The sequence below is a fragment of the Denticeps clupeoides genome, chromosome 4, assembly GCF_900700375.1.
Source record: "Denticeps clupeoides chromosome 4, fDenClu1.1, whole genome shotgun sequence".
Taxonomy (NCBI): Eukaryota; Metazoa; Chordata; class Actinopteri; order Clupeiformes; family Denticipitidae; genus Denticeps; species Denticeps clupeoides.
Window position 1 is genome coordinate 10,868,203 of NC_041710.1, and position 17,920 is coordinate 10,886,122.

Sequence of the window (17,920 nt, forward strand, 5' to 3'; positions counted from 1 at the left end):
TAAATGTGGTGTTCATGCACTGCAGGAGGCTCTCGCTTAAAACTTATTCACAGGATCTGATCTTGTTTAATTTCTTTGAAAATTCTCCTCCTCCTCTAATTTCCTTTTAGAGGCTGTAATCATATTTCAGATGAATCCACAATTATAATCAGCTTATAAATTAATATCCTATGAATTAAAATGTATATCTACTTCTGTCAAATCGGACACAGTTTGCACAACTAAGACACAATCATGCAGCATTTTGGAGGGTTTTGGAATTTATTTTAATAAATTACTTCAGAAAAAAATGCAGATGTGAACAATTTGAATTTGTCTTTAAAAACAAAAAAGGCACTTAAAACTGAAATGCAATATGTGAATGTGTGTGTTTTGTCGTTTAATACTGATTAAAACAATCTGCACATTTATGACCAATTGAGTCATAGTAGAAAAAAAAAGTTTTAAAACTAGCAAGCTCAATACAGTTCAACAGACACTTAAAATAAGGCTTTCGTGAGCACAAAAGGCAGTTCGATATATTTGGCATTAAAAGGGCACTCTGCAATTAACTAAATTGCATCTCTAGCATAGTTCATGAATACAGAAAGTAGCATGTGGTGTGGTTGCAGTTAATATGGATGCAAAAAAACATTAAATGGGATTCAATTTAAATAATCACACTTAATTGTGCAGGCTTTTGTATGATTAAGTTGTATCAGCCCCATTATCAATTTTGAAAAGATCAACATTCCCTACCTTACACGTTGAATCTGAAAGAATTCCAGAATACCCATTTAACAGTGAGGGATTAGGGACCTGAGTATAAGATTTTTTTCTTAAGTGAATTTTAAAAGAGACATTTCTATACAACTTCTTTCTGTCATGATTGTACTTTGCTACAGTCTAAACCATATTCGTGTTTCTGATCCATTGCTACAGAAATGCTCAGTTCTCACCAGTGATGCCCAATTCCAGTCCACGAGGTCCAGACTTATATACAGTTTAGGGTATTCCAGCACAATAGCACTGGCTTATGTTGGAAATGGACATGAATCTGGCCTTCACAGGACTGGAGCTGTGCAGCCCTGAAACTAGATACTACAGATTGCACACGGGTGGATTCACATTAGACCAGGCCACACAGACCTCAGAGAATCAGGCAGGCGATGGAAATATTCTGACCACCTGAAATGACAATGTAATGCTATTATTAAAAGTTAGTACCTGTACAGTACTAAAAGGAACATGTCAAAGCCTGTCAAAATAAGTCAAATTTATATTTTGCCAAGGCCTGGAGTGGGTCTATAGTTTAGACATGGAAACAGTTTGAGCTGAACCTGACATCGGTCTTCTATACCTAACCATCTAGTCAAACCCTGGAAAAAATGGCTTTGCACATTTTGTAAAAGGCACCATTGAAACCCTTAGAATAGACTAGCCTGGTGGTGCCAAAAAAAAAAAAAAAAAAAACAATTCTAAAAAGTAAAAACCCAAGTTTATACATACTGTACATTTTCCGATGATGCATAGAAAAACAAACAGGACATTAGACATATAATAGTGGCGAAACACAGATAGCATTCGGTGACTTAAAAAACATATTAAACTGAAAAGTGAACATTAAAACATACTCTCCCCACCCATGGCCCACCCCTTGCCCATCCCCGATGTTCAGTTGCATACAGTGTAGTATTGATAGAGTCTGAAGCCATATTGCTCATTTGCCCTCATATTTAGGATTGACGACAGTTGTTACAGCGCTCTTGTAGATTGGATTTTCACCCTGGTAAAGAAAAAAAAAAAACAAAAAGCAGGATTTAGAACTGTGAATAAATCCAGCAATACTTTCTGAACCAACACCAAGGCCTGTTAATTTTTGTTAAAATCATAAAAACAAGATAACCACAACCCGCAAACTTAGCTTTCCTCTAGACATTGTTACCAAAGCTTGTGCGCAATCACACACCCACACACAAGCAAATAAAACTTAGACACCATGCAACTGTATTTTAATTCAACAAAGCTACAGGTGTACCCAAACACAAAGCAGGCAGCGTGATAGGACCTTAAATACTGTTAGATATTTGTTGTAGGACTTTAATTTCAGCTCAGAATTGTGAGTTCTTCACAAAATTATTTTGCCCCAGCAACGGAAAATAGAATAATACATGAATTTCTTATTGGTCATACTGCAGGTGCCAATAATCAATAAATTTAATTTCTGGTTTGCTGTAACACAGAACTGCCAGCATAATCAGAATTCCCTTCGCAAAAATAATAAAAGGAAACAGAATGGGGAAAGATAATACTCTCTCCTGATATTATTATTAAAAATAAAGAGGTTATTAATACGAACTTTCATCACATATATAGTCAGTCAAACTCTCACAAAGTCCCACTCTGACCCAAAACTTTTTCCATAATGCCACGATATGCTTAAATCTGCCATAGCTACCCCACAGCAGGAATGTGCTACAGCTAAGCGGGAAAGTACTCTCCTTTGAGAGAATTTTCAAGCCCTGATTTTTCACACTGTTTTATGCTATGGAATGAATGTTCAGCGTATGACCACTTCCATATGAACAAGACTGTACTGTGGAAAGCTTTTGTTGTACTTTTCATTTGCATAATGACAATACATTGAGTATATGTGCAATAAAGACTCGTTATTAAAGTAGTGTCAGATAGATAGATAGATAGATAGTTAGTAGTTCAGATGCAGTAATGAAAAGCAAGAAAATGAAATACACACAAAATGTGCAGAGTAATAAAAGCGCAAGTAAAGTAGGCAGATGTAGAGGCGTACTGAAAAGGAAAAAAAAAAAAAGTTTCATGCAAGACTAAGGGGAAAAAACAGAAAGACAGATACGAACTCTCATAGGCTTAGAGAGCCACGCCTTTGCGTCCATAACTGGGATTCTGAAACTTGTTTATAGGACTCTTGTAAATGGGGTTCTCTTGCTGAAGGGTCAAACAGGGGGATAGGAAAACCAATGGAAACAATGAAGAACATGAAGAGAAGGAAAAAGGAGAAGACATTTAGCAGTATCCAAAAAAGAGGATGAAAATTTATGAGAAAATTAACACAAAAATGTTTTAAAAGATCACTTCTACTCAGATATGTTGACATATTGCTGAATGTGCCAGTGCAAAAGGTTCCTTTTTAGTGAATGATAACAAAATATTTTGTGCATCTATAATCTATAATCATTTTGTGAAACTACTGTAAAGTCCTAATTTTACACTCAGACCTTGTGGTTATACACTCCTACAATGCTCTCCCTTTTTCTTGATGAGGGTGGGGTGAGGCCCATGCTCAGATGCTTCTTCCCTTTTTGTGGCTTCTTTTTTCACCATATTTGGGTGTGCAGAATTGTGACTGACCAGTGGGAGGCAATGCTGAGAAGGCTGATCCAGGGCCAATTTTCTCAGCTAAAAATTCAGACACTGGCAATTATCATAAAATGACCTAAATAAGGACATCACAGGACTTATATCAAGCAACTTTTTAACTTTGTATTGAGGCTTGCTGAACCAATAATATATACAAGATACCTAAAAGGGAAAATATGACAGAAAAACTAAAAGTTCAGCCTGGTAAACGTAACTAGTCGTGGGTGGGGGTGGGATTTGAAGAACCAGTCAAATATCATTTTCTGTTCTTCCATTATTGGATAATTTGTAGAAAATGGTGTAAAACATGAGCACTGAAGCAAAATTAAATTAAATAAATTCACTTTTTATTGCCTGAAAATAACCCAGAAAATAAATAAATAAATCAAGAGAGTTCCAGTACACTCACAGTGTCCCATTTGGCATTCAGCTTTTCCTTCTCAAACTTGGCGAACTCACGACGGTCATGAATAATCATGAGCAGCTTCCAAATGAGCAGCAGAGCCAATCCTATCAGAACAATGCCAGCGACGACACCGGCCACAATAGGGATGACCGCAGGGCCAGTAATACACTCTGGAGAGAAATGATAATTATCGAATTAAAAACTCTGAATACATAGTTGTCTGGCTGTATGTTTATTTTAATCATTCATACTACTATTTACTTTTTGTTCCTGATCGTGGGCTGTAGTTACAGTCCCTTACCTGTTGGCGTCACCACGTGGACCACCTTGGTATCATTTAGCGCAGCATAAGTGTAGTAAAACCAGCAGTCGCTGGCGTCTTTCTCTTTGCAGTGGGTGATGTAGGGCTCGTCTCCCGGCTGTGGCAGCTCTTCCCGGCTGTTCACAGTCACCATTTCGAAATACATGCAGTCCTTCATGCACGTTTCTGCCTTAGCTCCAGTTTTGAAAGCACGGCATTCAACACAGTCCCTGTGCAACAGAATATATACTAGTTAATAAAACAGCCAACACACAATGCTCATGCCACAATGTCTCAGCAAAATCTTCTAACCAGGATCTATTGAACTTGAGATCAAATATTTATTGTGAAAGGGAACAGCTTTAACATATTGCAGTCGGAATCAGAAATAAAAAAAAAACATCAACTAAAGGTTGGGGAACCACCGCTTTAGTCAATTTGGTAAGGAAAATCTCTGCAAAAGATCCGAATGGCAATGTCACATATGTATAACAGTCTATTGCAGTTCTCAATTACATGTATAACATGGAAAAATAGCAGTGAGCATTAAGACAATCCTCAAATCTAGCATGCTAACTGCCAGACAATTGTGGCAAGGTAGCAGTGAAACATTTGGTGGTCTGGACAGATCACAACCAATGCTGGGGTGCATGTTAGATGGAACTCACTTGTGTTCAGCGCACACTCCCGGGCAAGTTGGGCACACCTCACAGGTGGCGCCCTGGAACTTGGGGTCTGTGCACTTGCAAACGCCGCACTTGCATTCACCACGCCCATTGCAGATCTGCTTGTTCTTGGCCAGACATGTGGACGTGTCCAGAGAGCAGTCACATGCGCTGCCGGTATAGTTGGCGTAACAGTGACACACTCTGCATATACACTCACCATGGCCTGTACAGTCAGCAGGAGAATTAAAAAAGGTACCAAATTAATTAAACGCGTTTCTCCAGGTCACCACATGCAATTCAGGGTCACTCAAAACATCTGGAACCCATGATGGCAAAGTCTAGACAGACCACTAGGACCCTGAGGACTGAAAATTTTGTAGACCTTTTCCAGCTCACTCACCGCCACATAGTTTGTTGTTGGAGCGGTCGCAGTTGAAGTTGTCACACTGGCAGTACTTGCCACTGTAGCGCTCCTCTGGGTTGTCCCTCTTCTTGCACTCGCACGTGCCGCAGATGCAGTCACCGTTGTTGCTGCAGATCTCTGTGCCGTTGTCCATGCGGCAGTTTGCATCTAGGTCCTCTGTACGAACCTCGTCCGTGCTGCATTCACACTTCTGACCAATTCGTCCATCGTTACACCTGGCAAACAAGGAACCGCGCTGAGCCAACCTTCCTGCCACTGATTACTCAGTAGGTTTAGCTACCAATAATTAAAGAAGAATATGATTTTTTTTTTATTTTTATTTATTGCAATCATCTCCCAAAACATCTGATTGATAGCCTCTGGCAACATGCAATTAGGGCTTGACCCTATTTTTATCCAGCACCATTACTATAAAATACCAATAAAGTAAATTTCGTAACCGAGGAGGGTCACTCACCTGCAGGCACCACACTCGAAGGTGCCATTGCCAAAGTGACAGAGTGGGCTTTTAGGAATGCCCTCATTGTGGCACGCACACTCACAGATGAAGTTGAGGACCACCTCCACCTCCTCAGTGAAGCCCTGCATTTTGATCTTGATGGTCTCGGACTTGCCCTTTGAGGGGCAGCCTTTAGCAGTGATCACAACATCAAAGGTCACCTGGGACAGACAAGACCGTGGGTAATACGTGTGCATTCATGTACAGCTGACTACTAAAAACACCCTTGTGTGTACTAACCTCATCGCCAATAGAGATGTTGGAGCACTTTCTTCCGTTTTCTCCAGTTTCACTCACACCATTCTTGCAATGAGATGTATACACTATGGACACATCTTCAGGCAGCTTGCTGTTCTCTAATATGACCTCTGACGACAAGGACTGAAGAGAGAGGGGAGGGAAAAATTTAAAGTCAGAGCAAGATAACACACACAAATATGGAAAATATGTCTTATCAGCAAAATGCCTTTATTAAACCACTGCCAAGTTATGATGGACTGGTTTCCCCCACACTGTAGTTGTGACACTACTGAGCTGGTCACTTATGCTGCAGGTTGGAGGGAAATATAAACTGGACAGTGAATGTGTTACGGGAACTCACATTGTAAGCATCTATGATCAGTTTGATGACGTTGCTTGAGTCAGAGGACAGAGTCCCAACAGCTGACTTGGGGATTAGGTTCTTCAGCTCCTGGGAAGGGCATACACACACATTCAAAGAGGAACAGATTCCCAACCACACTGGCAACATTCTAAACACCCAATACACCACATACCTTGTACACAGGCTGGAACTCCTCCGTTACAGCAAAGATGGTCTGGATGTTGTTGTCACTCAGTTTCTGGACCAGATGAGCTATTGAAGGATAGTCCTGAAAACAGACATGACATACACAAAGAGGTTTTATCTATCTACTAGAGTAATTATTCTGTAACAATTAGGTAAGTGAGGTGCCCAAAGTACTAATAACAATGATAAAAATGACAGAAATCATGCCGACATGACTCAAAAGGCAATGTTTGGCCAGCAACATATCAGCAATTACATAGACACTATTCCTAATTTCTCTGTATAAGAGTACTCTGTCAAAGCATGACTGGTCTTCATATTATTATGGAAAGTGCCTCAGCATATTTGATCATCAGACAGTTTCCGACTCACATAGTAGTGACTCATGGTGTACTCATTGTTCACCAGGTGGCATCTGCCATCATTTGGGAGCACAATGCCTCCAAGCTTTCCATCACCGGCAAAATGGAAGCCTGCATCCGTGGAAAAGATCAGCAGACGAGTAACGTTCCTCCAGCCAATCAGGTCCTAAGAGACGCGAGAAACAAAATTAAAAAAATAGGGCCTAAACTAATATGACATTTAAGTGTTTATGCAACTATACATGCACAGATGGCAATTCTCCCAGGGTGGACACTCACCCCGCAGACGGCCACCTGCATGATGGCATCAAAGCCACCCTCAGGGGAGTCCAGGTTTCCAGATATCTGCTGCTTGCTGACCAAATCATTGAAACGTGTGCCCTTTGTGGTCAGTGGTAAAACATTTTTGTAGCTGAAGGGGCTGGTGCAGTTCAGGTCAGAAGTGCAGGGGTTCAGAAGCTTTGCTGGGGTGGTGCTGATGTAGGGCATCACCGTCTTCTCCACAAATGAGCCAAAACCTAGAAGATAGCCCAGAGCTCAATATTAACATACGTGTTGACTACAGTGCACGGACCAAGAACTAAAGCGGATTTCATAATGGACCCAGAAAGACAGAAAAACCTCGTACCAATCCTGAAATCACTCGTGATGTTCTGCATTTCTTTCATGAGGTCAGTGCCCAGGTTCTTGACATTTTCCAGATCATCTTTCATGGAGTAACTGAGGTCCATCAGGTAGTACAAATCAATGGGGTAATCCTCAGCCCGCTTAAACTTCAGAGAAAAACTCTGGGCCTCACCTGTCAAGAGGGGGGAGAAAAAAAAAAAAAAGTCCCATATTTTCTCCCGAAACGCAGATATGCCAGAAACAATTAACCAGCTTTGTTTTTATGGTAAATAACAGACAGACTATGAGTGCAGACTAGTGCTAGGCAAGCAATTAAGATCATGGGAAAATAGTCTTATAGTAAAATAAAGCAAAAAAAAGCCTATATAACAGACAACAAACAATAACCTACCTAGCATTTATTGATTAAATGTGTAGTTAACCAATCACAATCGCTAAATGTCTACCTGAGCGTAGGTCAACTGAGAGCTTCTGGGGTGCAATCTGTGTAATCTGGTCTGGATTGACTTTGGGACCATCTTTCATGCGGTTGGTGACCGGCTTGTTAGTGATTATTTTCACCCTGCCATGTGGATTTTCAATATTGATCTTGGCACAGCCCTTCTTCTCCAGAGTCTCCACATCGTCACAGCGGCTTGAAGTAGGCTCTCCCTGCTTCAGGAAGTCCTGGGAATACACAGGTGGAGTCAAATTGCCTGCTCTGATTTTTCGCCAAGCGTACAGTAAATATAGCTTCAGAAATCGCGCTGACATGTGCGGCTTTTCTTTCTGTGCCTTTCCCTGCTGGACAACACACTTCAAAACTTGTAAATCCATGCTGCTAAAACCTGAATGTTGCAATTTAGTAGGGGTTTCGTATAATTGATGCATCACGATGCAGATGTGGACTATTGAACATCAACGCAGTGTAGAACATAATCCATTATACCATAATAATGATGGTGATTTTCTGGTGGCTGCATAAAAATTAAAAAGTAGTGCCAGTTGGAGGCCTTGTGAGCACACCACAAAGTTGAAATTTGTTCAAATTTGACTGCCGTAGTGACACATTTTTGCGCCACCTGCAGACTGAACACATTTTAGCAAGAGTCCACACGGGTGGATGAGACCTTAACTCTTGTATTTGGAAAAAGTAATGTAGAAAATCTATGGGATATATCGTGATGCATTAATAATCAAGGCATTAATATTAATAATCGAACCGTGAGACCAGAGAATGTTCACACCTCTACCATTTAGTAATTTAGCTAATAATAAAAGCACTAATAAAACAGTGGTTTTCATTGAAGCTTCATCCATGCTTACTTTATTTAAAAGGCACGTTGATGATATTCATACATAAAAGGTTACATTGGTCTTAAAAATTTAGAATATTTAAAGTGAAATTGGGCCAGCAGCACTATAACAAATTCATTGAACAAGTCAGAATTAATTTGAACACATTCCAAAAGGTTTTATAATGATGTTCACATTTGCGTCATTTAGCAGAGGCCTCCTTCTCCAGAGTGACTCACAACCTGTGACCTTGCGGTCTTCTGGTTAAGTGTTGAGTGTGTTACCTAATAAGTTACTTTATATAATTAAATTGGATTTGCTAAAGAAAACAACGGCAATTTTTCAAAAGCATTGGATTTAAAGATAAAATAAAAATGTTCCTTTGTTCATGTTGTTCAAGTGTCAAATCAAGCTAGACTTCTGAAGTTTGATTCACACCTTAGTCAACTTTTGTTGCATGACCATTCAGCACTGTCAACATCCACCAGAATTAACGTGAGGGCTTAAGAGCCTGAGGTCATGTAATTATGAGACTTTCAGGGATACAAAATAAGAGTGGGTAAAACACATTGTTTATAATATTCCTAAAGCTGACATGAGCCTGCTACCCTTGCTAATAATTTTATGAACATTTGTGTGTGTGTTTTTATGCTTAGCTGTCTCTTTTGAAAGGACTTACTGCGTCAGTACACCATCCACACTTATTGCCGACCTGGATACACTGTCCACAGGACTTGGCATTGGCTTTGACACACTCATTCCCATCTGCAGACAAATGAGTGTTTGTTAAAGTACTGAAAACAGACTGCACTGATAGAGAGGAGCACGGCAGATTGGAGACACAATTCTGCTCTTTCCTTAGAAACTCTGAAACTTCATTGAAATATTAATTGACCCATCAGTTCCAGGCATTAACAAGACAATAAAAAAATTATCCTTCTAAATACCCTGCATACCCTTGCTCAAATATATAAGGATATATATATAAAAAAAATATATTATTTCAAGCTCAAAGGGTTTCTTCTGCAAACTTTAACACGAACAAGCGTTTTTTCCAAGTGAGGCTGGAAGAGGAAGGAAGCAAAACTAACCACACAGCACCACTTCATATTACTGATAATTTTTATATTATTAATTCATTTCACTAACACACAAGATATATGGTACACACTTGATATGCTAACAATCAAATGGCTTAAAATTCAACCAAAGGGAAAAAGCCAGACACAGGAAGTAATTTACAGAATCAGGTTACCTCAGTTTCCCCAAAACAACAGAAATATGCATATGACCCCAATCTCCCACTCCACTGAACTCATAACAGAGTTAGTTAGTGAGTGAACCAGGACAGAGGATCTGTAGGTTGAACACAGCCTAATAGATGAAATTTTCTGCATTCTTGACATTGGGATGTTCTAAAAACTCCTAATAAGTCCAAATTGCCACACAGTCCTATAATGGATGCCTTTGTTTGGAGACTCAGCCTTGGGGAGGACATGTCTTCCATAAAGACATAATGCAATTCTGACAATTCTCAAGTATGCATTCTTAATAAGAGACCATTAAAATCACTCACTCACACTCACACACACACACACACACACACACACACACACACACACACACACACACACACACACTTACCAGATTGGGCCAGACCCAGAGAAATGGTCCCCAGCAAAGCAGCTAAAAGGAGCATCTTGGAATACATCTGAAAGCAGCAAATAAAAACAAGTATTAGATCTAACAGGGCTGTACCCATTTCTCCCATACACAGGCAAGTTTCATTTACTATAATGTGGGGCACTATCTCTCAAACACTATGACCGGCAATATATATTTTTTTATTCTGAGAGGGTAAATTGCTAATATTATTGATGGGAGGTACTTAAAAATTAATAATAATAATAATAATCATTTATGAAATTCAAGAGGAACACACCAAACATAACTGGTTTGCTGCAGAATTGCTTTCTTGAATACTGATTGTGCAAATAGTGACTGATAATGATACATCTGCGTATTTATTGATGAAACATAAGAATACCCAGTCAAAATAACAACAGTATAGTGAAAATCAATTATCAATAAATCATGAACTTCATGAAAAATCCTAGATCCAATCTCTGATCCATGACCAGAGAAATGTGGGAAATACAAATGTACATATACACTGAAGATTATTAATCTACACTTGAGAATATGAAACTCATCTCAACCTTTTCACATCCCGGGCTTATTTGGGGGCAGTGGCAGCCCTGTAACTATATGGACTTTGATGACCAAAAAAAAAAAAAAAAAAAACCCTCAGCTGAATGAAGGTGTTGACAATCAAATGTATCGTGATGCAGACATGGACGATTCTGCATCAAAGCAGTGCAGAACAATCACTTAGATCATAATGATGTTGCTTGATGTTCTGGCGGCTGTATAAAAAGTAGTGCCGGTAGTGACTGTGGCAGCCTGATCTGAGTACAGCACACGCTGTGCGCCACTTGCTTTTTTTGAGTGGAATCGCATGCCACGTTCGCTCTGAAAGCTCATGAAAACATATCTTATGAACACAGAGCCTTTCCTTCCTGCTTGACAACTGGGCAATTAAATTGACACGGCTTCTTTATTAGAAATCTTCACCAATGGGTCCATTGTTATTACCACAATTTCATCTAAAACACTTGTTTTTATATTTCCTCCACATATTCTATAAAAATAGTTTTTTGGCCTCACAGTGGCTAAATCACTATGGGCACTAAAATAAGTAGGTACTGAGGTCACACCAAGTTCCCTATTCCAGCGTGGTCAAAAACTGGAGGAGAGGAGAGCTGTTTTTATTTCACGTTCAGTGTGAGGAACTCAACAGAAAACAAAAATTCGACTACTGCGGAAGCTGTGGTCATTCCTCAGCCCTGAGCAGCACAGATCAGACACAACACACAACAAATTTCACTCCTATGTGGCCAAAAAGAGCGGACCAAGAAGATACTGTTAACAGACAAATAAGATCAAATATTTCTTTTTTTTTTTTTTTTGAGAGATATTAACACCTAGTGCTTCAGCAAACATTCCAGCTGCTGTGAGTCAAGCCAGACTAAAACACTAGCCTGAACGCAGGGAGGGGAGGAGAGAGAACGATCTCATCCATATTTGGTCAAGGCAGCTACTATCCCTGCCCCCCTCCTCAAAAAAAAAACTCTCCCACAGACATACTTCCTCTGAGTTGTGGGTTTCTCTCCTGCACTCTTTACTGAGAGCAAGTACACAGACTTCTGCTGTTGCTAGGGTGGTCCACCATCTGAGAGTTGCAAAAGCATTACAGCATGCTGACTAACCTATGAAGATCGAGCCCATTCCATCCAGCATACACCACCAGACTCAACACACTCTACCAAACACACCAAGCCTGTTCAACGAACTCAGGCAAGAACCACATTAGAGATGATCACCCAGATTTAACCATCTTCTGGTCCCTTATGTGAATACAGGACTGCTTCCATACTCCATTCAGATCCATTCCTTTCAAACGTCATACATACTGTTTGCTCACGAAACAGACTGCTGATGGGTGTAATGGGTGAGAACACGAGAACATTCTAGGAGTATATGTACCTAATGAAGGCAAAATATAATGTGTACTCTAACAAACCGCTGCCAAGCGTGGACCAGCCAGACCCCTTGGAATGTAAACATGATTGGAAGTCGCAAATAACAACTTCCTTTGGGAACACACAACTTCCTGTGATCAAACCACGTGATACGCTTGACTGCAGTTTCCACTCAGACGTCGGAGACCTACAGACAACCACTGGAAGACGATCACTGGTCATACCCACAACCAACTAGCCAAGCAGAGCTCAACCTCACTGGAAGCCTGAATGGAATGTGGGCAGAGCCGTCGTTTACTTCCCATAACACCGGGGGTACAAATGGCTGAGTGTGAACATGTGGCCACCACCTCTGTGGGCCACGGCATGCCGTTAGATCCTGTTGCAGTGTGCTGTTGATAAGGCAGACACACAAAAACACACCCTTTATAAAGCAACGCGAGATCAGTGTGGGGAAGTGGGGTTGTTGTGCTAGCAATACTTCAACCAACCAGGACTCCTTGTCACGATAACCACACAGAAATAAAATAAAAAAAATTAGTATTATTTAAATATATGTGTACACAATAACGCTTTAACTCGCCCAGCACACACACACAGCACAACTCAATATAAAATTAAGCACAAACTACTCTGCTGCACCAAATTTTTTAATCTTAGAAATGTGCATTGAAAAGCAGCCTGGTAAACTGTCAATGAGAAGATCCCATAAGCACATGCACTCAATGTCCAACGGTAGCACAAAAACGCGAAACACAAAAGACACAGATGGCATGAAATGTCTAAACATTCACCCTCTGCCTCCTCTCTACATGGCTTTGTAAGGGCATGCTTCTGTCTGCAACACCTCACTTGCATCTCAAACCAGTAGACGTGAGGTGAAGGTGGTAGTGGCCTAGTGGGTAAGACACTGGCCTGTGAACCAGAAGACCCGGGTTCAAATCCCACTTACTACCATTGTGTCCATGAGCAAGACACTTAACCTTAAGTTGCTCCGGGGGGGGACTGTCCCTGTAACTACTGATTGTAAGTCGCTCTGGATAAGGGCGTCTGATAAATGCTGTAAATGTAAAATGTGAGCACACACACGCTTTTACCGCAACTAAAGAAGCCTGCATTTAAAGAAGAGAACAGAAATGGGGGCAGTCTGGAGTTGCCTATACACGAAACCATGATGGCGCTTGTCAAATGTGTTCCCTTTGTGTGCTCTTTAGGGGCCTCAAAAAAAAGCTTGCCCTGCAGCTGGGGCGTGTACACCCTCAACATTTGTGGCAACACGCTGCACGAGCCCCTCCCACTAGGATTCTGGGCCAATGACAGCGCAGCACAAGAGTTCAAAGTCATTTCTACAGAGCTCTGCAGGGCCGGGGTGAACTGCAGTTCCCTTATAAATATATAGAGTCAGCAGAAAAGGGGCCAATACAACACATTCTCAAACATACACGTGAAGCATTTCTTTCCAAAAATGCCCCAAGCAGGGCCTACTTCACTTATATGTTTATACATGCTCAAAAAAAAATACTTGGACATATATGAATAAACATATTTCTAGATACGATTTACTTGCAAACACGCAGTATTCTCTCCTGTCTTTCCCCACCACTGCTCTGACCCTGAGCTTGTGACCCCCATGCCTTTACATTTCCTGTGCACGTCTCCCTTAACTCCCACACACGCACAGCTGAAATGAAAAAAGCAGAGAGGTGACTGTCGGAGAGTCAGGAGATTTATAACCTGACCTCAACCCCAATCCCTCCCTCCTGTTCTCCACCACCGCTGCAAGAGAGCGCGAGAGAAACACAGACACTTTTATTGTGGGAAAGGAAGAGTGGCGTGCCTGTCTGCTTCAGAAATTCAACCGACCCCCCCACCCCCATATCCATTAGTGCTGCAGTACCAGTGGGGCACAGTGCATTTCCTTAATTAAACGGCGCTCCCGTGCCCAGCCCCCACACACACAAGAAACAACAGTCAACATGTCAGGAAGAGAAATGGAGGAAAGGAAACTCAAAACGAGGGCGTGGACAGATTCGCCCGCACCACCCAACACACCAACATGGGGCTGTGGTGGCCTAGCGGTTAAGGAAGCGGCCCCGTAATCAGAAGGTTGCTGGTTCGAATCCCGATCTGCCAAGGTGCCACTGAGCAAAGCACCGTCCCCCCACACTGCTCCCCGGGCGCCTGTCATGGCTGCCCACTGCTCACTCAGCGTGATGGGTTAAACGCAGAGGACAAATTTCACTGTGTTTCACATGTGACAATCACTTTTTTTTTTTTTTTTAGCTGGTGACTGGTTACCACTACCACTGTGATGTCAGAAGCTGCCGGCGAATCAGTTCGTCCAGGAAAGGCGTCCCTCGCTGATCCGGCCTCTCCCGGCACGACTACTCACCGGCAGGAAATGAGTCAAGCCAAACCCACCAGCAAACTACTGACGGACCCTATCGTCTCGCCATAAAACACTGGGGCCAAAAGTAGTGTGTACTTTGTACACGTACACACCCCACTAACCAAAGGCAGCCATAAACACAAACGTTCTCCAGCCTTAATAGACAGCAGACAGCGCCGCGGTCACGAAAGCCACGCCGCCGGCGAGATAAGGAACGAGTCTGTATCCATATGCAAGCGTTCAACGCGCAGCGAGCGCGCCATTAAACAGCGTGGTCCGTATACCCAAAAACACGTACCGCACATCTGTGTACAAAGGAAAATGTTTCGGAAGCGTGCGAGGGACGAGTAGGGCCCTATGATTTCAGCGATGCCGAAAATGTGCGCGGAATCGCGTATAATCCGCGTTTCTACGCGAGTTTCTGGTTGAGACGGGACATTCTCACACCCCAATGCAATATAAAGGCGTGACCAGCAATGGCGAAGAGGCTGTTGGTGTCAACTTGCCGATCATTTCCGCACGAACTCTGCAAACAAATCATCGGATTCAAAAACATGATTTTATAATCATGGTTCCAGTTCATAATGCCAGATATGAAATTTTTTTTGTATTCCAGGTCTCCCCAATGTTTATTTATTTGCTATGTTTTTTATGTTGATATCATTGTTGAACTGTGATACTGCATTTGTTCTCTTCCCCCATTCTCTCCGCCTAAAAACTGAGATGAGTAAACATGCTCATAAAAGAAAACAAAAAATGGAATTCAGTAAAAAATAAAGTGGAATAAGGCCCTTGATGTGAAACCTAGTATTTATCAGCATTTATCAGACGCCCTTATCCAGAGCGACTTACAACCAGTAAGTACAACAGGGACAGTCCCCCTGGAGCAACTAAAAACCTGAAAGAGCTAAAAATCTGACACGGGCCCCAGTCTAAGCCCCTCCACATCTCTTTCTACAGAAGTTTCGTGTCCTGCTCACTAACGCTGCAAGAAACTTGGAAAAAATCCTTTATCCTCACCACACACTCCCCTACCATGCCACCACATTATACCCAGGCACAGAACACCAGTCCTTCCATGCCTCAGATATGTGCTAACATGCAATTAAGAGCAGATGCCGGGGGGTGGGGGGGGAAGATCCAAGGTCGACGGCAAGTCCGCTGCTCGCGTTTACTTCAGACTGCCGGGCAAGACCAGATGATCAAACTGCAGACAACCAAGCAGCAGGAGCCGTAGCTGGTGAATACGATCAACTAAAGTGAATAAAATAAAGTGAAGTGATACACAGCAGCACAGCAGACGGTGCACACAGTGAAATTTGTCCCCTGCATTTAACCCATCACCCTGAGTGAGCAGTGGGCAGCCATGACGGGCGCCCACTCAGTGGCACCTCAGCAGATCGGGATTCGAACCAGCAGCCTACGGTGCCGCTTCCTTAACCGCTAGGCCACCACTGCCCGATGGCTATGTACGCACAAAAACAAGTTTACATTCGTTTCTTTGTGTGCCTTCAAATTACACCTAACTTGCAGAGTGTTTTCACGCCAGCAAAGATTTTGCGATAAAAACCAAACCAGCAAGGACAACCAACACAATCTCAAGGTACTGAAGGCCCTGCAGGGTGTACGTCCACAAGGGACTTCCTGAGCCAAGAGAGACAAAGACATCGCCGCGCATCACATGCACCCTCATCTTGGCAGGAAGTGCAGGGCCCGCCGTGGAGCCTACAAGCAGCAACATTAACCCAATAAACCAAAAAAAAAAACAAGCGTTCCAGCGGTTAACCGCGCGCTCACCAACACCGTTTCGTCGAGTACGCATCAGCACACACCACTTCTCACCAGGACCAAAATAACCAGCCGTCGGCTGGGGGTGTGGGGAGCCAACACCTCGTCCTAGAACGAAAGAGAACCATCACGCCCTCTACTCATCCCCGCTTCCAGTCCAGGACCGGGGTCTGGTGTAAAACCCAGGCGCTCCGCCGCAGATTTACTCCGTCGTAAGGCCCGACTGCAGAGAGGTGAGCAGTGGGGCAAATTTCAAAACCACCAGACCGCGATCCTGCCTGTTATGGGGCCAGAGTCGCGGCTTCGGTGGCGTCCCGAGAACTTTTGTTTTGCTCAGAAGCGGTCAAGCACACAGAAAGCACGAAAAAAAACCCCAACAACCCCCCACCAGCAGCCTGGATTAAAAACTGCAGCTGTCTCCCCAGCGCCGGGGCCTAAAATAGCAGGGGACGCACCTCGGACGGAGGAACAAGACCGGGACCGCCTGGCGTCGGCCGGGCCCGGCGGAGGACAGCAGCCCGAGGGAAAGGACGCGGCGGCGGACGCCGTGCTCGGTCAGCCTCCGGGGGGGAGGAGGACAGGCCGGGTTATAAACGGACCGCGAACACGCCTGGTTCCCGGAGACCGTATTCGCCGCGGTTTTAAAATAAGTTCGACGGTAAATAGAACGCCCCATCCCCCACGATGGAGAGCCGCGGCCTACCCCGAGGGGGGGAAAAGACGACAAAAAAAAAAGATAAAGGCCGGTACACACACACTTATACCGGGACTTGTAAATATTTCTAACGGGGACGCGTTTGGCGTTGCCGCTGCTGAAGGGGAAAAAAAAAAAAAAGTTTTATTTTCGGACGGGCCGCCGACTCCCCCCTCCGGGGAAGGAAAGCAGGGTCCCCACCCAAAGCCGGCCCGCCTGCCGCCGCCGCCGCCACACTCCGCACAAAGAGGTCCGGAATTCACACCGAGCGCCATTACCGCCGAACACACGTTCACATCGATGAGCCGGGAACAAAAAAAAAAATCAGAGAGAATAAAAGAATAAAAAGTAGCCCGGAGGGCACGGCTTCCGACGTGGACCAACACTCACCTTGACACGTCTTCACCGACGGCGGCTTCCCTTCGAGAATGTTCTTTCACAGCAACATGTGTTAAAACAAACCTCATACACAGACACACACCGCTATTTCACAAAACGGACGGTCTCCGCTCCTCGGTCCAACAGCCGCGTTGGTTTACGCTTAGTTAAAAAAATTTTTTTTGCTAAACGATGCAAGAAAGCGACACGACTTGAAACGGGCTAGAATGGCGAGCCGGGAGTCCAGCTCGCCCTGAACCGGGTCTTTGCTGGGTTGGTCCGCCTGGCCGCTAGTCCCGACTTCTGCGCCAGCGCGACAGAGGATCCCGACTGGCCTCTTGG

At 43.2% G+C, this 17,920-nt stretch overlaps 1 protein-coding gene across 2 annotated transcripts; it reads right to left on the reverse strand.

The window, feature by feature from the left end:
• Window positions 1-362: 362 nt before the first annotated feature.
• Window positions 363-17,920, reverse strand: LOC114788461 (integrin beta-1-like). 2 transcript variants are annotated; one of them, XM_028977071.1, is made up of 17 exons: window positions 17,591-17,920; window positions 10,372-10,438; window positions 9,407-9,492; window positions 7,899-8,118; window positions 7,454-7,624; window positions 7,105-7,343; window positions 6,836-6,991; window positions 6,450-6,545; window positions 6,275-6,364; window positions 5,914-6,054; window positions 5,632-5,834; window positions 5,151-5,389; window positions 4,751-4,973; window positions 4,083-4,312; window positions 3,785-3,951; window positions 2,856-2,943; window positions 363-1,765 (listed from the first exon to the last, which is right to left on the reverse strand). In XM_028977071.1, exons 2-16 carry the CDS (start codon window positions 10,436-10,438, stop codon window positions 2,866-2,868), a joined length of 2,406 nt encoding a protein of 801 aa, XP_028832904.1. In that variant the 5' UTR covers window positions 17,591-17,920; the 3' UTR covers window positions 363-1,765; window positions 2,856-2,865. The 2 variants fall into 2 exon arrangements, with proteins under 2 accessions (XP_028832904.1, XP_028832905.1); XM_028977072.1 differs by lacking the exon at window positions 2,856-2,943 and having other exon boundaries at window positions 17,591-17,919.